General features: G+C 39.5%; 1 protein-coding gene across 5 annotated transcripts in view; it reads left to right on the top strand.

Moving 5' to 3' along the window:
• MYT1L (myelin transcription factor 1 like) overlaps positions 1-23,395 on the top strand; it is a 134,343-nt gene that overhangs the window by 109,416 nt on the left and 1,532 nt on the right. For 3 of the 5 annotated variants that reach the window (XM_086461547.1, XM_086461544.1, XM_086461543.1), the window contains exons 18-19: positions 17,178-17,269; positions 19,042-19,145. In XM_086461547.1, the coding sequence (XP_086317673.1) occupies positions 17,178-17,269; positions 19,042-19,145 (196 nt within the window). Of the gene's footprint in view, positions 1-17,177; positions 17,270-19,041; positions 19,152-23,395 lie in introns of all 5 variants that reach the window. The other 2 variants (XM_086461545.1, XM_086461542.1) reach the window with 1 other exon arrangement.

Below are 23,395 nucleotides of genomic sequence, written 5' to 3'. Positions count from 1 at the left end.
ATTTTAGATATTAGGTTATGAAGAAGCAAGGGTGTTCTTGGCACTTTGGGTCTCAACCTGAACATGACAATAATGCCAGAGCAAATTTCTTGTTATATAATCACTAATATAAAACTCTGTTACTTCAAATATGTCAAGCTGATGTGTCTAATTCGTCACCCTTCTCCAGGCAGACCTCAGTTGAAATTCTGTACCTTTTAGTTACCTAAACCAACCTGATCTTGTTTTATAGTAAGTTCTAGATATAGAGGTGAGAAATGTACTTCCTTCTCTTGCCTGTAACTATTTCCTTTGATTCTTTATTTGACAATCCTTTATAGCTTAACTCAAAAGCCTTACCCTTACTGCAACCTCTCCAGACTTTGTGGACATAGTTCCTATTTATTGTTTAGGTTCACAGCTGTTTTTCTACTCAGTGTTTGTATGGTACCTACCATGAAGAGATTTTGGTCCATCCCCTGAGGTGCTACCGAAGTGGTCAAATGTATTACACAACCTGCAGCTCCCATGGGCTTTAGGGAATGGCAGATGCAAAAGCCCTGACCATTTGTGCAAATGTCCACATCTGGATTTAAGTTTCTGACTTTCAGTAAAAAAATCAGTATTAGTGTTCCTATTCCAGTTTAGCTTTCTTCATAATGCTGTAACATTTATTTAACCCATAGAGATCTGTCATTAAAATTTTGAAATTATTTTACCTTTAGCTGAAAGGTACAATATAATTACTGAGAGGTTGCTTTCAAGGAATATTTACATAGTATTTCCATTTTCAAGGAGAAAATTATTGCAACAAGAATAACTAACTTCTAAAAGGAGTGTACAGATGCTAAATGTAACTGTTCTTCAAAATTAAGGAGCAAATGGTACCTAAGGAAAGTTTTCATGAAAAAAATAGAATAAAATTTAATTTTTTATATTTTTTTTGCAATGGAGAAACCTAAATATGACATTTAGTAACATAGCAGCCATGTGCTTTCTTGAGTACCATTATCTTAAGTGGTAACTGAGACATGTAAAATGCTTATCTTACAAGAAAAGTTTTTGGGCAAAAAGTTCCATTGTTAGAGGAGAGCACCAGAAGAAGAAAGGTTGCTTATAAAGACTGACTGAAGTAGACTGATCTTATTTAATTATCTTGATGTAACAAAGAAATTATACTCTGAGTTGTTGTGGGCAAATTTAACAATTTCTTGAAGCTTCCATAAACTGTGGCAATATAAATAATAAGCCATATTATTTTAAAAATCTGATTAATTCTTGTAGAATTCTTAAAATGTTATGCTGTTAAATGCTGTTAAAATGGCTTAGTTCATTTGCTCACACAAAGAAAAGTGCTTGAAGATATTTTAGATGCCTTAGGATAATTTACATGGCCTCCGGCTGTTGCTCAGAAAGGTAGGTCCAATGTCATATTTATCAGCCTTAATAACACATTTTTCTCAATTGGCATTTCTTGCCTGTATATGGACATCTGAATCAAACTTTGCATGTAGGATTGAACTTCAGAACAATTCACCTGCCTTAAGAATCTGCTCATAGGTGAACAAGATGGATTTACTCCTTTTCCAGTGAATAGGGTCAATGGATCCTGGAGAGTTGTTCACTTCACTCGGTGAAGTAAGCACCTGCCTTTAACTGGAGTTGTACCCTAAATGTCATTGAGGCATGAATGAGCCATGGGATTCCCCTGCCTACAAACAAGTACTTTGTGCCACTTGAAGTGTTCAAAGGGCATGCAAGATGGCCGTACTGGGTTGGCAAAAATGACTGAAGATTTGTGAAACACTCCCATTCTTTGATTATGACAGCTGAGACCTGAACATGCTTCACAGGGAATCTGGAAGGGTGCTAGCCTTGTTAAATTAATGGGCCCCAGAGCTCCAGAGCTCCGTGGCAGCTTTGACACGTAGTTCCCATGCAGAAACTTAAACGTAGGTCTCCTAATCTAGAGTTCAGTCACACGTAAATGACAGACTATGTGTTTCCTTACCTAAGGATGAAATATCCCCTCACTTTTAGTGGATCCATTTTAATGGGCTGTGGTCTCATCTTCTACCTCTAACAACATTTAATGCCCGTGAGTTGGACTTGTTCAGCCCGGAAAAGAGAAGGCTCCAGGGACACCGTATAGCGGCCTTCCAGTACCTGAAGGGGGCCTACAAGAAGGGTGGGGAGGGACTTTTTACAAGGTCCTGCAGTGATAGGACGAGGGGTAATGGTTGGAAGCTGGGAGAGGGCAGGTTTAGACTAGGTACAAGGAAGAAGTTCTTCACCCTGAAGGTGGTGAGACACAGGAACAGGTTGCCTAAGGAAGTTGTGGGTGCTCCATCCCTGGCAGTGTTCAAGGCCAGGTTGGATGGAGCCTTGAGCAACCTGGTCTAGTGGGAGGTGTCTCTGCTGTGGCAGGGGGGGTTGGAACTAGATGATCTTTGAGGTCCCTTCCAACCCAAACTGTTCTATGATATGATATGATTTCACTGTACAGCTATGGATGTAAATCTCAAATGCCACCTTCTGAAGAGAAGCAATGCTATGGCAGTTACACACTGAGACCAGGCTTATGTACAGTCTTTTGCAGCTATAGCTGTGTTCAGCATGTGTAGGGAGAAAGCAGGGCTTTAACTGACTCAGTAAAAGCTGGGGAAGTAGTAGTTAAAAGTCTTTGGTTTTGCCAGTACAGCTTATGTCGCTCCTAATAGGTGAATTTTCTTCCCCAGTGCAAATATTTTTCTATCAGCAGATTTCTCTAAGCATATATATTAATTGCATGTGTAGTTGTCCTCAATGTGTTATTTGAGATTTTTATATTCTGCCATTTGTAGACAGCTGTTAATATGCTATTATCCAAGCAGCTGTTATTAGAAACTGGCACAGCAGACTGGCTGGTGAAAATGGTGCCAACTGTTGAATTAGTTAAATAGAGAGAGAGGTTTTAGAGGCAAAGATTTCTTAGAGCTTCTTTGCACCTTGTACAGATGGTGTCATTCCACTGATATCAATGGACCCTGGAAATGATCCACAAGGGCTGATAAATCAGTATTTAGTTAAAAAACAGCTTCAACTGTATCATGTAGTCTGGAATTTAAATATATGCATATCTGTATGTACATGTTTCTGAAGCAGAAATAAATAGTTGATGGAAAAAGTCATAAATTTCAGTAAATTTTCAGCCCTACCCTATGAACAAAGGCACCAACAAAGGTTTCTGTTTTTTTAACGTTTGCCATGCCTGTCTGCAGAAATTCCTATGAATAGTTTTATTTTGTCGAGGCATTTGCATAGGAAAGAATGGCAATAGAGGGTTATCAGGAGGGACTTGAAGCAGAGGATTAAGAGTGCTGTGCTACAAAAGGAGCCTTTGCTAGCAGGAAAGGCCAGTGTGAAATTAGGTGACCTATCAGCAATATGAAAATGAATTGGAAGGCATGTAAGCATGGAGTCAGTAGATAGGTAAATGAAGTAGGTTATAATGAAATGTAAATTGGTTATTATACTGTAGCTTTCCAGTTTGGTTCTTGAACAGGCCCCTACATCCTCGTATTTGATTTAAGAAGATTTTTCTGGATGGCAGCATTTCTACTGTGATCAGTGGGGACTTTCTCAGAATATGCTTGGATTTAGCAACTGTGCTCCTTAGCACAGAAGAGGAAATGTGCTTGTGCTGACTTCAGTGGAAATTACATGCAGAAATGCCTTTTCAGATCTAAAGCAATGTTCTTGCTCCCATCTCCTGCCCACTTTTATTTAAATCAGCGTTAACCCGTTTCAAACACAGTAATGTAGCTTTTAAATTTTCTTTACTAGGGAAAACTTGTGGTTTAACTCCAGGAGGGAGCTCAGCCCCACACAGCTTCTTGCTCACTCACTCCCAGTGGAATGGGGGGGGGGGGCGGGGGGAGAGAATCTGACGGGTAGAAGTGAAAAAACTTGTGGGTTGAGACAAAGACAGTATAACAAGTAAAGTAAAAGCCACACATGCAAGCAAAGCAAAACAAGGAATTCATTTACCACTTCCCATCGGCAGGCAGGTGTTCAGCCATCTCCAGGACAGCGAGGCTCCATCACACATGATGGTTACTTGGGAAGACAGACGCTCTATCTCTGAAAGTACCACCTTCTGCCGTCTTCCTCCAGCTTTTATTGCTGAGCATGACATCATATGCTGTGGGATATCCCTTTGGTCCGTTGTGGTCAGATGTCCCAGCTGTGTCCCCTCCCAACTTCTTGGGCACCCCCAGCCTACTTGCTGGTGGAGTGGTGTGAGGAGCAGAAAAGGCCTTGACCCTGTATAAGTGCTGCTCAGCAATAATGAAAACATCTCTGTTATCAAAACTGTTTTCAGCACAAATGCAAAACATAGCCCTGTACCAACTACTATGAAGAAAATTAACTCTATCCCAGCCAAAACCAGTACAAAAACATATGCTAGTGGAGCATAATGTACAAGAGATGATCAAATTCTAAGTATTTTCCTCATTTACAAGATAATGCTAAATAGAGATGAAAATGTGGAGAAGGAGAATTTTTCTTTTTGTTCCTGTATCCTCACTGAGGACAGTGGGATGCCAGGATCCTATTTATAGACTAGGATTTGCATTTGAGCAGCAAGGGCTTGCAACTGTGTTTGCAAAAAGCCTAGTTGTGCTAGGAGGAAGTAATGGATATCATCCAGTGCCTTTTCCTTTCTGAAGGAATGTATGTAGATATTATGAGGTGATTATGGGAAATGTTTAAATATGACAGTTACAGGATATCCATTTTGTGCATAGGAAGGCTTAGTTAATGGTAAGGATGTCAGAAAGCCTGCAGGAAGATAATAGCAGTGCACTCTGTTCAGCCATCACCTTATGTGCACATCCTGAGGTGAAGGAGCACTGCCACTGTTGTTTCCTCTAAAATTTCTAGGTTGGTCTCAGCTCTGAGCTGCATTGCTAAGCCTGGGACCAGGCAGATTAGGAAAAGATAAAAAGATAAAAACTCAGGAGTTGCTCTCTGCAGCTGCTTGCTAGAAGCAGGCAGATACCAACTCTCACACAGATCCTCAGAGAACGTCTGAGCTCCCAGACACTCAAAGCATTTGGGAGATGACAAACGTGAGGGAAGAAGGATGGAGATGTAGATTTTCATGTGCAGATCATTTTTCTCATGAAATACGCTTTGCTAGAAATAGAGATTGTCTAAAAAACCTGTGTCATTGACCTCAGCTCCTGAAGGGAAGGTTTGCAAGTGTCATCTAAAGCCAAACCTCCTGGTGCTCAGGGCTGCACCTTGAGCCTGTGTCCATAGAACAGCATCTCACCCTAAGGTTTATCTGGGATGGATGTTCACACACAGAGTGCCAAAGGGGCAGTAGCTCTGTAATTCAGATGCTTTGCAGCTGCAAACATGTGCTAGTGGCTGCAAATTTGCTCCTAAATTATTGTAGAGCTTTTAGGCTTTGTTTGCCTGATGTCACATCCTCTCTTAGCATCAGCATTTCTCAGCTTCAGCATTTAAAAACATAAAAATACTTAGCATTCATTCAGAGAATGAGTCTTTTAGAAATGAGCTATATGGTTACAAAGGGTGTGAGAAGACCTCAGATTATTCTGATTTTTGTTTTGTCTGTAGGCTTGCAACCTCTGTTATTTGAACAAAATCTGTCATGCAGTCTTGGACCTGAAATAGCCTTTGTGTTGACAGTGTTGTATGAGGCCCATAGATAAAGACAGCAGGACTTACATTACACTAAGTTGTCTGGATACACTTGTCCTTGTTGAACTTCATACGGTTCTTGTTAGCTCACTCTTCTAGCCTGTCCAGGTCTCCCGGCAGGATGTCTCTCACTTCCAAAATGTCCACTTCCCCACTCAGTTCAGTATCATCATGAGGGTACACTTGATCCCATTACCCAGATCATTTATGTAGATGTTAAACAGCATTGGGCCCAATATCAATCCCTGGGGGACCCCGCTTGTGACAGGTTGCCAATTTGAAAAGGAGATATTTACCACCACACCCTCTGGGTGTGGCCTGTCAGCTGATTCCCCACTCACCACGCAGACACTTGTCTAGACCGTAACACATCAGTTTCTCTAGGAGGAGGCTGTGGGGAACTGTATCCAAAGCCTTGGAGAAATCCAGGTAGACAGTGTCTACCGCTCGCCACACGTCAACAGAGCAGGTTACTTTGTCGTAGAAGGCGATCAGGTTTGTCAAGCATGATTTGCCCTTGGTGAATCCGTCCTGGCTTTTCTCAATCACGTGCTTCATTTGACTTGTGATAGCCCCCAGGAGGATTCATTCCGTAACAGTAAGTCTGATGGGCCTATAATTTCCTGGGTCCTCCTTTATGCCATCCTTGTAGTTGGGGGTGACATTAGCCTTCTTCCAGTCTTCTGGGATGTCCCCTGATCTCCATGACTTCTTAAAGTTTATGGAGAGAGGCCTCGCAACGATGTCAGCCAGCTCTCTTAACACTCTTGGGTGGACAATGTCAGGGCCCAATGATTTGTAGGAGTCTGGGCCCATCGATCTGTAGGAGTCAAGCTCCTGTAATAGTTCACATTCCGACTCTTCCTTCACTGAAGGTGGGTCTGTGTTTGCATCGGGCTGGAGTTTTGTTCCCAAGGACTTGGGCCCAACAGTGCTGGTAAAGACAGAGGTGAAGAAAGTGTTGAGAACCTCTGCCTTTCCAGCATTGTTGGTGACTAATTCACCTCTCCTGTTTAATAGTGGGCCAGTATTTTCCTTCTGTTTCTGCTTGCTGTTTACGTACTGGAAGAACCTTTTCTTGCAGTTTTTGATATCTCTGATCAATTTTAATACAAGCTGAGCTTTTGCTTTTCTAACTGCATCTCTGCATGCTCTGGCAATGCCTTTGTAGTTCTCAACGGGTATTCATCGGCTTTTCCATCTCTGGTACGCTTCTTTTTTTTTTTTTTGTTTTGAGCAGACTCAGAAGCTTGTAGTTAAGCCAATTGAGAGCATCCTTTAAAACACAAAGAATCCAAACTGCCGTATGAATTCTGAGGATGCTCTAAACTTCCGAAATACCATGTTTGTGAGGAATTTGTGTCCATCAATTATACCTGTAAGGAACCAAAGGTTAAAAAGCACTTCTGAAAGATGTTCCTATGCTGTGTTGAAGGTAACATTGAAAATGGTAAAAACTTTGCAGAGAGGAAATTTTTCTTGTTCTTCCATTTATCTGTTTATAAAATGTAAATACTGTCAAACTCCAGATTTGTAAGAAGCTTTTAATATACTCACTAAATTATTTGATTGCATCTATTTCTAGCCAGGTCTCTTGTCAGGTCAACTCTTGTCCTTTGTTCTATGTGTTGCTACAGTAAGTTGACAGAGTGCCACGTTTGAGTCAAAATTATTTCACTCTTAATTCTTACTGTTTCACTTTTTCCCTAGTAGGTTTTTTAAAGTTGTTTAGGGTGTTTTTTTGTTTTTAATCTTCCTGTCCCCGCCCTGCCAAAGATTTATTTTGCCGTTTCCAAGTTTTCTGTTTTTTTCATACAAGCTCTACATTGCAGTTCAGCAGGAGAAAATCATATGGTGTTAAGAGTACAGAAGAACTAACAAAACTCACTGCATTTAACAGTAATTACAACTGACAATGATAAGCCTCATCATGGTGACATTATTGAAAGATGACGGACATACAAATGTGCTGTCATTTCCAAGAAGGCAAGGAGAGAAACATGGCAATTAAATGTAAAAATAATATACATAAAGAAGAAAAATATTAAACTAAAATGTGTGAGGTGGATCCTGCAGACAAAGGATTTTTTTTTACTTAGGAATTTTGGGTTGACCCATAAGCTTGAGGGAGATGAGTCTTTCTAAATCGCTTTTCAACACCTTCCTCTTCCCATCCTCTTCCTGTTGTACTGTGTCTGTGCTGGCCTTCTTCCCTTCTCTGTCCCCGTGGCTCTTGTTCAGTCTTTCTTCTTACTTCTGTGCTTCTCAGTTCTCAGCATTTGAGGTAGCTGGCCCTCAAGTAGCTTCTCCTGAGCGCTGGCAGAACAGGACTGGGGGTCTCACCAGTGTTGCTTCCAGAAAGCAGCCTTCTGCTCTGGGCCCTGCGGCCCTGAACGGGGCTGATGGCAGAGAAGGAGCTCCCAGTTGTCATACACACAAAGTACATGGAGGGTCTGGCAGCCAAACACTAACTCACAGCTACTGAGCATGTCCTAGTGCCAGTCTGTCAGAGGCTTATAACTGCCAAATCTACATTTGTTCTTATGTGGACAGCAGAATGCATCTCTAAACTCAGAGCAATACCCCACAAAATGTCAAGTCTTGCTCCAATTCATGGAGAATCAGAGATATTCATGGAATTATTTGATTGGGTTTTTTTCCCCCTCAGTATGGACAAAACAAGGTATATGGACAAAACGTGGTATACAAATATATTCTGAGAAATTGAATTTTTTTTCCTATGACATTTGGAAAAAACCTGAGCCTGGCCAGACACCTACCAATGAAGACTTCAGTCAGATCAATTAAAACTTGGCAAAAGGCAGAAGTGACTAAATGCAGAGCCTGCTGGTTGGAAGAGTTAGGCTCTTTGACTGTGGATAGTTCTGCCAGCTCTTTTCATTACGAGCTGGAAGAAGGGTGGCATAGCATTTTAATCAGCTGTACAGTCTATTAAACTGGAAGGCTCCTAACAGAGAGCTAATCTAAAAGGACTTAAGAGGTTTACTTACCTTGGAAAACTCAAGGAGAAAATCATATGAAATTCATATTAGAGAAAGCAGACTGCACATTATAAACAAGAAAAATCATTTTGCTGAGCAGACCTGACAAATGACAGCAGACAGTAATTTGTACAGGTGCTTGCAATGTGACATCTCCTTGATTTCAGGCACTTAGCAGAAGCTCTCTGGTTATAAGCCTGTTTGTCCTCATTCCAGACATAGCCCATAAAAAAGTGGAAATGACTGGATGGGTTTTTAGATTTCAGGTGGGACACATTTTCCTCTTGAAGTACCTTTTTCTCTCTGCTGTCTGTACAAGTGCCTAGAGAAACTGTGCTTCATTTTAAGTGCCTAAGTGAGCTGGCCTTGGTCACTAAATAGATCACTTGAAATTTTGAGCTGCCTAAGAGCACTAGTTAGAGGTATGTAGCTAGAGATACACCTTACCTATTTATACACAGGGAAGTCTCAGCCTGTTTTCTCCTTCACAATACATGCCCTATTCAACTGACCAGTAAATCCACTGGGCTTCGGGTCATCTCTCCTGTTGTGTGCAGTCACAGGACAGAAGAGAGGCTGATAAACTTTGCAGTGGTGCTCTATTAAGCGCACACTCCCTCCCATAAGTTAGTGCTAGGGCCACCTGTAAATCGTGTGATGTGCTGCAGTACTTCCTTACTCACCAAAGAATAAAGGAGAGGTTTTTGAACAGTCATTGCATCATTTGGCAAGAGCCAAACCTCTCTCCCTGTTTAGGGATGATACAGGTCAAAACTCATTAGCACATGTAAGAAGCCCACCCACAGAAACTCTTTGCTGACTAAGCAACTTTAATTAACAAGATATGATGTAAATTTACCACAGGACTGCTGTGCCCATCTTAAGGGCAACTCTGGCAGTGCTCTTAAGTTCCAGCATTTCAAGATTCTTTAATCCTTTTTCTGGTGTATATTTATGCCGCAGGGGGATTCCTTTCAAACTGAGTCTGCTCTCAGAGCCTTTTCTCTCAGCTTGAACATGTTTTTAGTTCTGCATAATTTATGTTTTTGTTTTTCTTACCCGATTCTTGTTTTATTCTTTTGTTATGAGAGATAAGCATAATTAAGCTATAACACCATTTTACCTTTTAAATCTCCAATGAAAAAAAATACCCTCTCATCTTCTGGGTGTCATGGCCATTCACTCTATATTGTCCATTTGGTGCTTAACTGACCAGATTTTAATGCTACTTTAATCCTCCCCTTCTAAAATAAGAAAGTAGTTCTTTCCTGAAAGCTTTTCTGAAACAGTGATCAGATATCATTAAAATAATTTTGAAAAGCTTACGTTTAGTTTTAATCATAATGGCTATATTTCTTTTAAGGCCACTTCAGTAGTGTTTTAATTTTTCTTCGTTCTGGAACCAATACAAAGATTCATTTAAGCAGAATAATCTCAGTGACTTCCCTCAGCAGCTTTGGAAAGCAACTTGCATTAGGAGCTGCCAATTTCCATGTTACATCAAACTTTTAGTCTTTTTAACTTAGATTTCCTTCCTGATAGATTGAAAATTCAAGTGAAAGTTCATCACCAACACCATTCAGGTATGCGTTGTAAATGCATTTAAAAAAAAAAAAAAAAAAAAGACACTTTAGCCAGGGAACAAGACCTAAAAAGGGCCACATTAATTGGAATTATTCTTGTCCGGTGGAGAATTCTGAAATTGAGCTGAACAGATTATTTTTTCCAACGCCACACAAAGGGGATTGTGTGGCCAGTGGGGAGGAGGAGAGATGCCTCTGTGAGTCGCAGCAATTTCCATGCAAACAAAACTAGCTTGTTTGCAAAACCTCTCTCCTGGAGTCTCTTTGCTTCACATCTCAGTAAGAAGCTGGGAAAAAGCAAATCACCCTTGAATGTAAATAACAATGAGTGCTGGGCTAGGGAAGATTCCTTTTATCTCTTTGGAGTTGTGCATAGAGTATTTCATCCTTTAAGGTGTGTAGCAGAATTTACTCATGGGAATGAGGAAATCACTAAAGCTGATACCCTTCAACACAGAAAGAAAAAATGAGTGGTCCATGGATTTAATATTAAACCATGGAAAGGACTACTTTGATCACTGAGTTTGATCTCTTAACTTGAACTTCAAACATTACCAAATAGCTCAGGAACTTAGTCATAAAAGTAAGGTTTCATCCATTAACAAAATAAAACAGTAGTTTTCACTGTGATCTGTATTTCTCTGAATTTCAAAAGGATTTACATCTGGGGCTTGGTTTGGATCTATCTCTGGTTAAAAGATGTCCCTTGAATGTGACTTGTTCCTTTCTCTAGTCTATGGACAATGTTATTTTTAATAAACAGGAAAAGTGTTTCATTTTCTTAACTTTTTGAAAAGTCACTGTGGTAGTGAATCTGTAAACATCTTACAACATTTATAAAGCTAGCTCTCAGGATGCTTTTTGGATATGCCAGGTTGAGGCTCTGGTTTCTTTACATCTTCTTCTTTCTTTCTTTGTAAACTTCAGCACTTCACACACCAAATATAAAAGCTGCATTTTATTTGACCTTTGTCTCCTCCTTTCCTACATCCCTACTTCTGTGTTTGGAAAATGTTTTCTTCACTTGACAAGCCAAGTACAATTCCTTCAGCTTCAAGAGGGACCAGACTGCATCTGTCTGCTGAAGCAAAAAAATGTATTTAACAGAGCACAGCTGGAACTCATATAACTAAAATCAGTCACCCAGACAATGGCTCCACTTGATCAATGATCCTCCACTCCGATGGCCTCTCTTATTTGCATCCCTGAAGGTAGTATAATTACATTCTTGAAGCAGTTCAGGATTTTAGCCCACATTTATTTGTTTTTAAACTAAATTTCTTGGTAAATGTGCAGCAAACACTACCTAGATGTCCCTTTCAAACCTTTTTCCCCACTGATTTTCCTTTTATTTTTGGGACCAATTTCACCTTATTTTCTAAATCCACTGAATATATGCAAGGCATAAGTTGCAGTAATATAACCACAGTCCTAAACAAGAAAAAATGCATTCTTCACATTGTGTTCAACTCTAACAGATGCTATCACCATATAATCTTTGTCCTAATTTGTGCATATTGTCTCTTTGCATACCTTCTAGATGATTAAGTTTCCATTAGCCACTGTTGTTCAGGGCAGTTGGAGTAAGATGCAGGTGTACATATGGATGGACCTTATTTTGTAGAGTTTCTACAGCAACTAGCACTTTACCTCTGCATGCTGCCATTTATAAAGCCTTCCTGTAAAAACAAGCCTGATTAATGCAGGCTGAACTTGCATGGCGTAGAACCCCATCACTCCTTCTACCTGTCAGTCCTATAGGTGAATAGTATCTAGAAATGTCTGTTGCATGGACAATGTAACACCTTGCAAAGCAAAACTGCATCATAGGTTCTAGCCATACACCTCTCCATTTAGCACCCATGCCCAACAAAAGCACATTTCCAACATAAATGATGTGTTACGATGTCAGGGATCTCCAGCCAACCAGTAAAAATTGAGACCTTCTCAAATATTAGCACATGCCTCACAGGTGGTTTGCAGGATCTGACGCTGGATCACTTCAATCTTAACAGTTTAATTCATTTTTCATAGCATTTTGTAAATTATGGCTTTCAAGGATAATGTGCCAGACCATACTTTTCTTTCTCAAATTAGAGATTAAGCCCAACGATAGAAATTCAGTGAGAGCCAAGATGCATTGCATCTCAACGAGACAAGGTGCTGATGATCAGCTGGTTGTTGATACCTTGTCTCTGTGGCAGCAGCAGCTCACAGCTTCTGCTGAATCAGGAACCCAGAGGGAGCCAGGATTTGGATACTGGTGCTCCTCATGGCCCCACCAAAATGCTGTAGCTTCAAGCCCTGTGGCATCCACAATCTGACAGAGATAAATGATGGCTCAGTACATTTATACTGTATTTACTGCAGCAATACCCCCAGCAATGTTGTTAGAAAGCCTTACTCATTTTTTATTATGGAAAGAGTACCGGACTGTGTATTTTCTTTTGCGTGATTTCTCATGTGTATGAGAATAATGGCAGTAGCGAGATAACTGTGACTAATTTTACTAGTTCTTTGCTGGAATGAGCAAGCTGCAGAATTCCATGTTTGTGTAAAAGTCAGTGTAAGGTTTGTTAAAATGTGAAAAATAAACCAAAGTAGGATTACACACTATTTCTACTTGTAACAGAAAATCTATGACAGGCATCAACTGTAAAGGCTTTGAACTTGATATTTAAACTGTAAATACTTTAAACTTAAGTGTTATCCTTACCAAAAGTACCAGCTAGTGTGTTTCTCTTGGTGTTTTTTGATTTTTGAGATGTTTAAAGCGCATTTTGCTTAACTATTAAAGCACTGAAATGCCTTTTGCGTATACTCTTTTGTTTGCCAGTCGTGGGAAGACCAGTAAAATATCAAGATGTTTGAGACAAACAAAATCATACCTACTCTTTTTTGTCTTCTGTCTCATTCTACACACCAGTCTTCTAGAAATCTCGAGCCACTGCCAGTCTCACTGGGATCTCAATTCAAACTTTTTTGTTAACTTCACACCTCCGTGAGGTTCAGTCCTTGTACAACAGCCCACTTCTTAACAGTTTCAAACTGAAAGAATGTAGATTTAGATTAGATCTTAGGAAGAAGACCTTTACTGTGAGAGTGGTGAGGCACTGGCACAGGTTGCCCAGAGAAGCTGTGGCTGCCCCCTCCCTGGCAGTGTTCAAGGCCGGGTTGGATGGGGCTCTGAGCAGCCTGGTCTAGTGGGAGGTGTCCCTGCCCGTGGCAGCGGGGTTGGAGCTAGATGATCTTTAAGGTCCCTTCCAACCCAAACCATTCTATGTTCCTATGATTCTGGTGCAATGCTGACTTAGCCCTGGTTTTCATCTTACCTTCCCATATGTGCCAGGCTCTTCTCAGTGGTGCCCAGCGACGGGACAAGGGGCAATGGGCACAAGCTGGAGCACAGGAAGTTCCACTTGAGCATGAGGATGAACTTCTTTACTCTGAGGGTGACAGAGCACTGGAACAGGCTGCCCAGGGAGGTTGTGGGGTCTCCTTCGCTGGAGATATTCAAAACCCATCTGGACGCATTCCTGTGTGACCTGCTGTAGGTGAACCTGCTTTGGTGGGGGTGTTGGGCTAAATGATCTCTAGAGGTCCCTTCCAACTCCTACCATTTTGTGATTCTGTGATTCTTTGATTCTTCTGGTTGTTCTTGACTTAGAGAAAGAGCAATTAACCTTCAGGAGCAGTAAACATAGTCAAGAACATAGAAGGGAAGAGGTAGAATTTCCTTGCAGAGTAGAAGCTTACCCTAAAAGTATTTTAAGGTAACTCAATTAAGAACAGAGCTGGTCAAAGAGCATGCATATTGCTATCTTTGTCGTCTTCATTTCTGAAGAATTTAGCCAAATTAAATAAACTGTAGTACAACTCAACCCTCTAATTTAGGTTACTAACTTAGTATCTACTTCATTGAAATTTTAAGTGCCTGGCTTAGGAAAGTGAGCTAATACATGTACAATACAATATACAATTAATGGAGAGACAGATTTGCCAGTAAAGACCTGCAGAGGAAGTTGATGGCATGGTCTGGCTTTGGCATCTTCCCTGTATTGAATTTGGTACCTCTGAGTTTTGAATGTTCTCTTAAGTTGCATAGAGCACAGGAAAAGTTAAGACCTTCTGTTCATTCATGGCCTCTTCTAAGGACAGACACATAACAAGCTAAAGGTGGTCATAGCAGTACATGATGCATATGTTAAAGCCACGAGTGTAAGGGTCAGGAAAGCAGAAGGAGGAAGCTTGTGATTTGGGCATGCAGTTACATGGAAAGCAAGCCGTTTTGGTCAAAGCTGTCCTCTGTTCATATTGTTTTAGATCACCAGTGGGTAAGAACAAAACTAATCTGGCTACAGGGTGTGGAAACCTCTGCATTCTCACTTGTAGACCCAAAAGTAGCCAGCCCTTTGCCTTTCCCCTCATTAACTCATGACTCATCTGGGTGCTTCCAGAAGAAGGTAGATAATTAATGCAGAACAACGAGCTAGCAGTTCCTGCAGCAAGAACAGAGCACAGGACCCAGGTCTTTCCTGTTTGCAGTTTAGGCAGAGGAGATCTGGTGCCAGTATGCCTGAACTGCACCAGAGGTGTAAGTGATATGTAAGTGCCTAACCTTGCCATAGATATATTTCCACTGGCGATAGCATGATAGCATGAGCCAGAGACAGTTGCTATTAGGCGGCTAGAATGTGGCCACCCTATTTTGTAGAGTAGGAAAGCTTAGTAGTGCAAATATGGGGCATTAAGCCTGGGGCGTCAGGGTGAGAGCGTGATTGGGAGCACACTGAATATACTAGTAGAGAGGTAACCTTTCAGAGAAGCTGAGAATATACCTACAGCTTTAGGCAGTCCTGAGTGTGCATAACCGTGGCCTGGGAACAAGATTGGGGTTTTGGCACCAAAATTTGGATGTAGGCACACTGAACCTCACAGTAGTTTTCTAATACTTGTGAACATACTTTTTTGTGTTTCATTATTCCTCTGCACTTTCAGGTGCACAGTTCTAGCATCCGGGTCTCTTGTTGGTTTGTTTAGGGTTCGAATGCTGTACTTGTGGGCTGTTTGAGGGATGATTTCATTTTGAGGGATTCCCTAGGTTATCATCAGTCAAGACTTTTAGAGAGGAAAAGGCTGCAGACTAAGATGACAGTAAACTAACACAGTTGTTATAATGCCCAGTGATACTAACTCCTGAAAAAGAATGAGGACAAAATATGAGGAAATTCATTAAATCAATTGAAAGTATACAGAAATGAAGTCAATTAAGTTATGCGGAAACTTTAGATATACTGCTGTCTTTCATTCCTTTCCTTGTGCCAACAATTTTTTTCCCAAACAGCTAATCTTCTCCTTAGTCCCCCTCAAGGCTCCCTTTGACACTTCAAGAGGACACACTGATCAGTAATCTGGCATCCCACGACCTAGGCTACAGTGAAAAGCTGCGAGGTCATGCTATTTCTTGATACTACTAGTATTATTTACTTATATATCTTCTCAGTAACAGAGCTGTATAAAATATTGCATGCTGACACTTTTGCTGAGAAAATTAAAATTTTTTTTAGACATTTTTCTGGGAAACATTTCCTTTTTTGGATGGCTGCCCTTGATAATGGTAGCCCAGGCTGTTCAGAGAAACATTTTCAATAATTATACATTATACTTAAATTAGAGGACTTTATTTAGTAGAAAGCTGGGTCTTAACTTATAAATGCTTTTAATCAAAGATAGCACATTGCTCAGAAACTTGTTCCATGTTGTAGAAAGCTTATTTGAGTATTAGCTTTGAATTTGATTTACACAGTTCGAAACTGTAAAAAAAAAAAAGGTCTTCCTTTGGATCTGAAGAGGAACTATAAATGTGACTGTATGCAATGAGCAGTACGTGACATTACTCAGTTTCAATGGCTATGAGACTTCAAATGTTGAAGCAATAGGGAATTATGTAGTGAGTTTCCAAACTTCCTTCACTGCTAAAGCTTGCTTAGAGTAAGACTATGGTTTTCCATCATTAAATTAGATTGATTATGTATTTTCTCTTACCTCTGATAATGCAACTACATTGAAGATGTGATTTTGAAAAAGGGGATAGTTTGGTGTGTGCAGTTATTTATAAAACAATGAGCACTGTCTGTTCATTATTTTTATTTTTACAATGAAACCTCCTAAAACTGCACTTGCTATCAAACTGTTTTATATGATGTAATTGAAAAGCTTAATATTTTGGCAAGAGGGGAAACGAGATAACTGGGTCTACATCCATAAGTGTAACAAATATACAGTATAAGAAATAGATATCCCTCATCAAGGTGATTTTTATGGGAATTACTTTTCTTGGGCTTCAACAAAAAGCCAACACATAGTTACTGTGGTTTTAAGAAACAATTTAGAAAAGGGCAATTTAGCCAGCCCAGTAGGTGATATTCACAAAGAAAAGCGAAGTTTGTAAAAGTCATTTGGAAGTGAGAATTACCTCATGTCCTCTTCTCCCAGCATTCAGTTCCATGTTTGAACATATGAATTGAAAATGGTGGAAGTTCAGAGCAGGGGCGTGTAAATTCAAAGGGGAGTACTTACACAGTAACTGTTTTTAAAATAAAACTTTTTAATAAAAGCATTGAGTCTTTAGAAAATTGGACTGTTGTTCCCAGGCTTATAGTTTTACAAAGATATACCTGACTTTTATATTAGCTGTCTATATAAAAAGAATTTGGAAGAAAGAATAAAACCATGAAATCGCTACTGGTAAGTCTTTTTTTTTTCAGAGTAACACACCCTTTCAGTGCTAGGCGGTGAAGATAAACTTTGATTCTGATCCTTTTTTTTATTATGGATTTGGATTACAGATTTATTTTCAATGACCTATCAAAATTAACAGGCTCCTTACTGTTCACAGTTTATCCGGGTGCCCCAGAGCTACTTCAGCAATGAAGAAAGCAAAGCTGTCTGGAGAACAAATGCTAACAATAAAGCAGCGGGCCAGTAATGGTAAACTTTTAATCATTACCTTTTTAAATATTACTTCCTTGTAAACTGAAGTTATCATTACTATATTAGATTTTTTTCCTACATGTGTAAATTTTTGTATAAATAGTGAATTCACTGTCAGTAGAAGTGAAACTGTGTTCTGTGCTGTGGAAATCTGAGCCAGCAGTGGAGTGGTCAGACTGGTCTGAGTTAAGTCCATAAATCTAAAACACTGACGTATTACAAAGTAGAATAAACCATTATAATTTTCTGGTTCACATTTCATTCATCAGAGGTGGGTAGTTGGTCATATTTTGTTACAGGATTCAGAAGAGAAAAAGCTTTGGTTTCCAGAGTGTCAAATGCTCATGAGCTCCCTTGAATTCCTTTGGTGCTGTGGCTCTGTAACCTCTGGGGGATGTAGATGGCCTTGTGCCATTTCCTGTACGATAATCTGCAATCCTTCCTGGGAACCTTGAGTTGCAGGAGAGATGATGAAAGTACCTTAGATGAAGTCAGGATAGTGCCCTAATAGTTGAAGTGCAATAAAAGCAAAATGTAGGTGCTTCAGTTCAAATAAGTAATGCACAAAAGGCTTGTCTGGAAGGTGCCCAAGTCCTGAGTTTTCTTGGAAAACTTTATGTGGTCACTGAGTCTGTGACTGTGCGCGCCTTCTTAACTGTTGGTGTTGACTGTGTTTGAGAGCCACAAAGCATTTCAAGACAATGCAGGAAGCTTTTCAACCCACGTTGCCAGCACAGCTGGAGAAAGCGTTGGCTGTCTCCGTTCAATAACTGGTAACCAGAGAGTGGACTATCTGGATGTAATTTTCTCTAAAACCAGGGAAGTATTGAAAACTGTGTCTGCTATGCCCAGGAAGAATGGGAGTGGTGTATGGATGTTTTGGGTACTTAGGGGGACACGTGACATCCTTCCTATTAGCGTTAGGCTCTGTGGGAAAAGGTTGAAAGACACACTACAGCAAGAACAAGACAGTGGGAGCATCAGTTTCTCTCGCTTTAGAAGTTCAGACTTTGACTTGAGAGAAAACAGGTCTATCTCTTCCCCGGACTATTTTATGCTTTGTTTCAGTAATTAAAAGGATAAAATAATAAAACCTTTACAGTTTGTTCCTGTCTGAATCCTTAAAAATGCAGGTACCTTTAAAATTCTGTTCTCTAACTATTTATGCCATAAAAACTCAGAAATCACTTCCATTTTGAGAGTTATTCTATATATCATTATTTAATAACACACTTCTGAACCATGTAATTATTAAAAGCAACAGCAGAATCACAATATATTCCCATATATCAACAAAATTTCACTGTGTTGGGAAAAGAAATCTTCTTTATTAGTTACAAATGATTTTGACAATGCTGTAATATGAAGATATTAGCATGTTAAGATATTTTCTTTTCCTTCAGAAGATCTATACATGGACAAAGTCTTTCAAATAACTTACATATGACAGTGGAGCAGAATTTGTTGCTGCAGGTGCATTTCTTATAATACAAAGTTTGTCAGTACATAAAGAAAAAGGTGTGTCTTACCGATCTTCTAGGCATTTTCAACACTTGCTGGAAAATTACTGCAATTTTTAAAAGAAAAGTAGTGGAAATTATGTTGTTTTAACTGCCAAAGAAAAGTTTGAAGAATGCTTACTTTTTCTTTTTTACTTTAATACTTTTACTAGAAAGAAATTTATTTTCAAATATGGAAATAATTAATTCACTGAACTCTGATTTAAAGCTTAACTATTTTAACACCCCTTTTATTTTTATGTCACACAGGTATAGAAAATGATGAAGAAATTAAACAGTTAGATGAAGAAATCAAAGAACTAAATGAATCCAACTCCCAGATGGAAGCTGATATGATTAAACTCAGAACTCAGGTAACAGTTTTATGAAGCCCTAAATTCAGCTGCTTTTTCTACGTGACAGATTAAAAGAAATATAGGAAATATGCTGTTCCCTTTTATCTTTCTTACTTATTATGATTTCTATCTGTGATTTGCCATTTATAAAATCAGAAAACAATATCCGTTATGCAATTTACATATCAGTTACCACCGTAAAAAAAAAAAAAAAAAAAAAGCTTAGCAAAATATATTCTCTAAAATAATGGCAAAAAACACGACTTGTCATGGTCAGCTTTGTGTTTCCCCTTGATAAGTGCTGCCTTTCTAATAGCAGTTAAAATATTGTGTGACATCGTAGTCATTAACAGAAGTTACAAGGTGAAGGAGTCCAGATGAACAACACAGTTTTTGCCAGTTCTGTCTTACAGAGGAAATTTAGATAGGGAAGCAAATACCTGTTACACTTCATCATGTGGTACACTTAAGTGCCACCCTTGGCAGCAGTAGTGGTTCCACAGATCCAGCTTAATTCCTTTTAGGTTCCATATAAATCTGTTGGAAATTTAAAAAAGGAAACCCTAACATTAGACTATTATTTAAAACCTCGTTATTCATCAGTCCTAAAACTGGATGGAAAAAGCGAAGGAAGGAAATTAACTGAATTCTTTCCCTGGCATTTCCCAGTGTCCAACATAGCTTCTTGTGCTTTTTTCTTTATGTGATTTGAGCACAGACACCAACAGTGAGCTTTAGCACAGTTCTCACCATTTGTCAGCCTTTAGTCCCATGGTCATAATCATCCAGTTGATCTTGATGGAAACAAACCCATTCCTTGTTACTTCTTTGTCTGCTGCTTGTGGAGAAGAGCACCATGTCCATGGTCCTCCTCCTCCTCTTGTGTATTCATAGAGAGAAGGCAGGATCTGCCTCTTCGACTTGGTTTTTCTTTGAGTTCTAAACCTTAGCCAAATTGATATTGAAACCTCACTTCTGTTTTATGTCTGTATTCAAGGTTCTGTGGTCATTATTCAGCCTTTATAGGATTTGACTTACTGAAAACCTACACAGTTTTCTGATGTGATCAGATACAACTGTAGGGTCATGAGGACAAAATCTGCAAGAATGTAAAGCAAGAAGAATAATCAATGGCAGGAAAATTATATGTATTTCTGTTGGAGGAATTTGGTTCTAAGTTTTGACTCTGGCAGCTTCCAGTCTGCCTTATGTTTTCTTTTGCTTAATGCAACGCTGTAGGTGCTATTCACATACAGACTGATTTAGATGAGATTTTAAAAAATGTGACACAGTTTGATTGTTATGTGTACATAATGATCCATTTGTCAATAACTTTCTGCACTTTTAATTTTATTTTTGGCCAGATGAATTAAAAAAAAAAAAGCCATGATAACACTGTCACAGGTATAAAGCACGTATTGCGTTTCCATGATTTAGCTAGGAATTTCGCAGCAAGTTTTGATCTGAAATGAGTACAGAAGCCATACTTCAGTCGTCTCAGTTCCAGCCTTCATATCTCAAATTAGCACCATTGCATATTCTTAGAGGTCCGATTAGGCACTACCTGGGACCACTGCATATTCTTGGTAAAAAAACCTCAGGTGATGATTTTACCATCAAGCTGAGAGGATGCTTTTCACACCTTGGTGCAGCAGATTTAGAAAAAAGGTAGAATGACTGGCAATGGCACATACTATCATTAAAATAATTAATAGGATTCTAGAAAATAGAGCTACAGGAGACCTTGAAACATTGTTTTGTCTGCCAGTCTTCTTCCCTTCGTACTTCCCAGCTCTTAAGCCAATCCTGACAGATGCTTGTCTAACCTGTTCTTTACTTCCTATGCTAGAGATTCCACAGTCTCTGGGCAGTCTGGTCTAATACTTACCTGTTTCTTACCCAACTAGCTACTGATGCCTAGCAGAAAATTCCAGCTGAGTGAAATTTCACAAAAATTTGGAGGCCTCAGTTTTGAATTCATACACTGTCCTGAAGATGAGCGATTTACATTTCCAGCACACAGATAGTTACATAGTAGTCATTCTCAGTCTGTTAAGAGAATCAAAGTCAGCAGTCCCCTATATTTGCAACAGTAAAATTATATTGAACATAACAAAATGTTTGCTGATAAACCTTCATAAAATCATTGTGCAACCTAGATTGCAATAAGACTTCACAGGTGAGGAATACGCAGTGGGAAAATAGTGGAAGTTCTGTGAACACCAGAAGTAGCAACAGTCTTCTTGGTATGGATTTGCATCCCACATGATTGTAAGTGCCAGCGAAAGTTTTCCCTACAACAGGAACTTCCCTTCCATGTAGCATCTTTTATATTTAATAAAGTGAAAAGGCATGCTGCAGCCTTTTTCTCAGTTGGAGCATTCATAAGACTCTCGTTTACTCAGCTGCCTTTCTGCTTAAGACTTTGAAGAAAGTATTTTTAATCTAAGATCTTCTAGTAAATTTGTTCAAATTTAACATGCAAGTCCAAAAGTATGAGAGGGGCAGAAACACATAAAGGTGAGAGGCAGGAAGAATAATCTGCAAATAACTGTGTGTCTCATAGAAGCAACAGGTTATCCTGTTTTCAGAATAGGTACACGTGAACATTCATTAGTTTTAAGATAAAATGGGGGGGAGAGGCAGGCAGGATTTCAGCCTTTAAGCAAGTGAATACAGTAACTTAAGTATGCCAGTTATCTTAAGATACTTACACAGATGACTACTGAATGAAATTGTGAGATATGCTGATCAGCTGCCACTGTATTTGCAGACAGTCAGCATCTCATATGAAAAAAGATCTATTCAAGTAGCAGTGCTCAGCTAGCTAGAAAATCTATAAAATGTCAGTTCCTGCTTAGGTTAGTGTGAGGCAGCAGCAGCAGGATGCGATACTGGACTGGGCCTTCATTGTCATCGCACTCTTTGTTTAGCCTGTAATATGAAAAACAGTTTTTAGGGTAAATATTGGAGTACGACTGACTCTAACAAGCACCTATGAAAGGTGTTTTGCATTTGTATACAGCCTTGTCCTCCAATATGAACAAGCCGAAAGCAAAACAACCGAGGAGGATATGTTTCCAGTTTCAAAGCTGAAGAAAGTATTTTGCCTACTATAATATGTTCTAGAAGTAGCTCAGAATCAATTAATTGTGACAAAGCCAAGCACCTGCAATACTGACAGCTTGGATTAACTGCTATATAAACACCTGTAGTCAAAGTAAGAGATATTTGAAGATCATTTTATGTAGCCACATCACTTGTCAGAGTTCTATCAACTCATGGGCTGTATTTGCATAAGCAGACTGAAACTTAGATCCAGAGTAAAACTTGAGACATCTAACTACCTGATTGTGCCAACAATACCTTAAAATTTACTCACCTGTGGTCAAGTTAATATTCACTTAAGAACCTTCTCCCCTTCTGCCTGCTACTACTGCACAAACCTCCAACTTTCCAAGCGGCATTTAAATGGTATCAGTTCTTCCCATAGTTCACTGTCTATGGCAACGTAGAAGTGGGTAAAGCTTATTTTGAGAATTCAGAACCTTGTGTTCTTCAGATTTTTTCCACTTCTCTGGCATCTTTTTTTGCCCTCTTGTCAATGCATGTTTTAACCTACACACGCTCAAAAGCACACTGTACACTTCGTAATAGATGTTAATAGTTGTCATCCAATGTGGAAAGTAAGGACAGGTCTACAGAGGAAAGTGTAGACAGGTAAGAGTGAGCTCTGCCTGTGCTCTCGTCGAGTTGGGCATAAGCCAGTGCTCATCTGAAATCCTTACAGCTTCATTAGCACGGTGCTCTGCACAAGCTCAGCTAAGTTGCCTCTCAGCAATGCTTTTTAGTTAGAGCAGGGCACCGTGCAAGGTCAGAGCTAGCTTGTATCTGGTCACCTGGGAACACAGGCAGAGCATACTCTCAGGTGTCTTCACCTGTACATGTAGTCGTGCCCCAGAGACCCGCTCTCCTGGCTAGGTGCAAATTTTCTTCAGTTTCTTCGGTTTTGCGAGTCATTGTATGTGGTAGAAAACTTTCTGAATTTGCACATAGATCACAATAACCTGCAATTGTTCAGCTTTCAAAAGCAGCCCTGTGAATTTGCATAGAATCAAATTATACTTGAAAAAAGCTAAACACTAACAGCAAGGAGCTGTGCATGCTTAACTAACCATATATACATATATATATAGCAGGAAATATAAGAAATGCATGACTTACTGCAGAATGCCCCTATGGTAGCCTCCTACAAGTAGAAGTGTTTA

The sequence above is a fragment of the Leptosomus discolor genome, chromosome 2, assembly GCF_034619465.1.
Source record: "Leptosomus discolor isolate bLepDis1 chromosome 2, bLepDis1.hap2, whole genome shotgun sequence".
Classification (NCBI taxonomy): Eukaryota; Metazoa; Chordata; class Aves; order Leptosomiformes; family Leptosomidae; genus Leptosomus; species Leptosomus discolor.
This window is presented reverse-complemented; position numbering and strand designations above follow the sequence as displayed.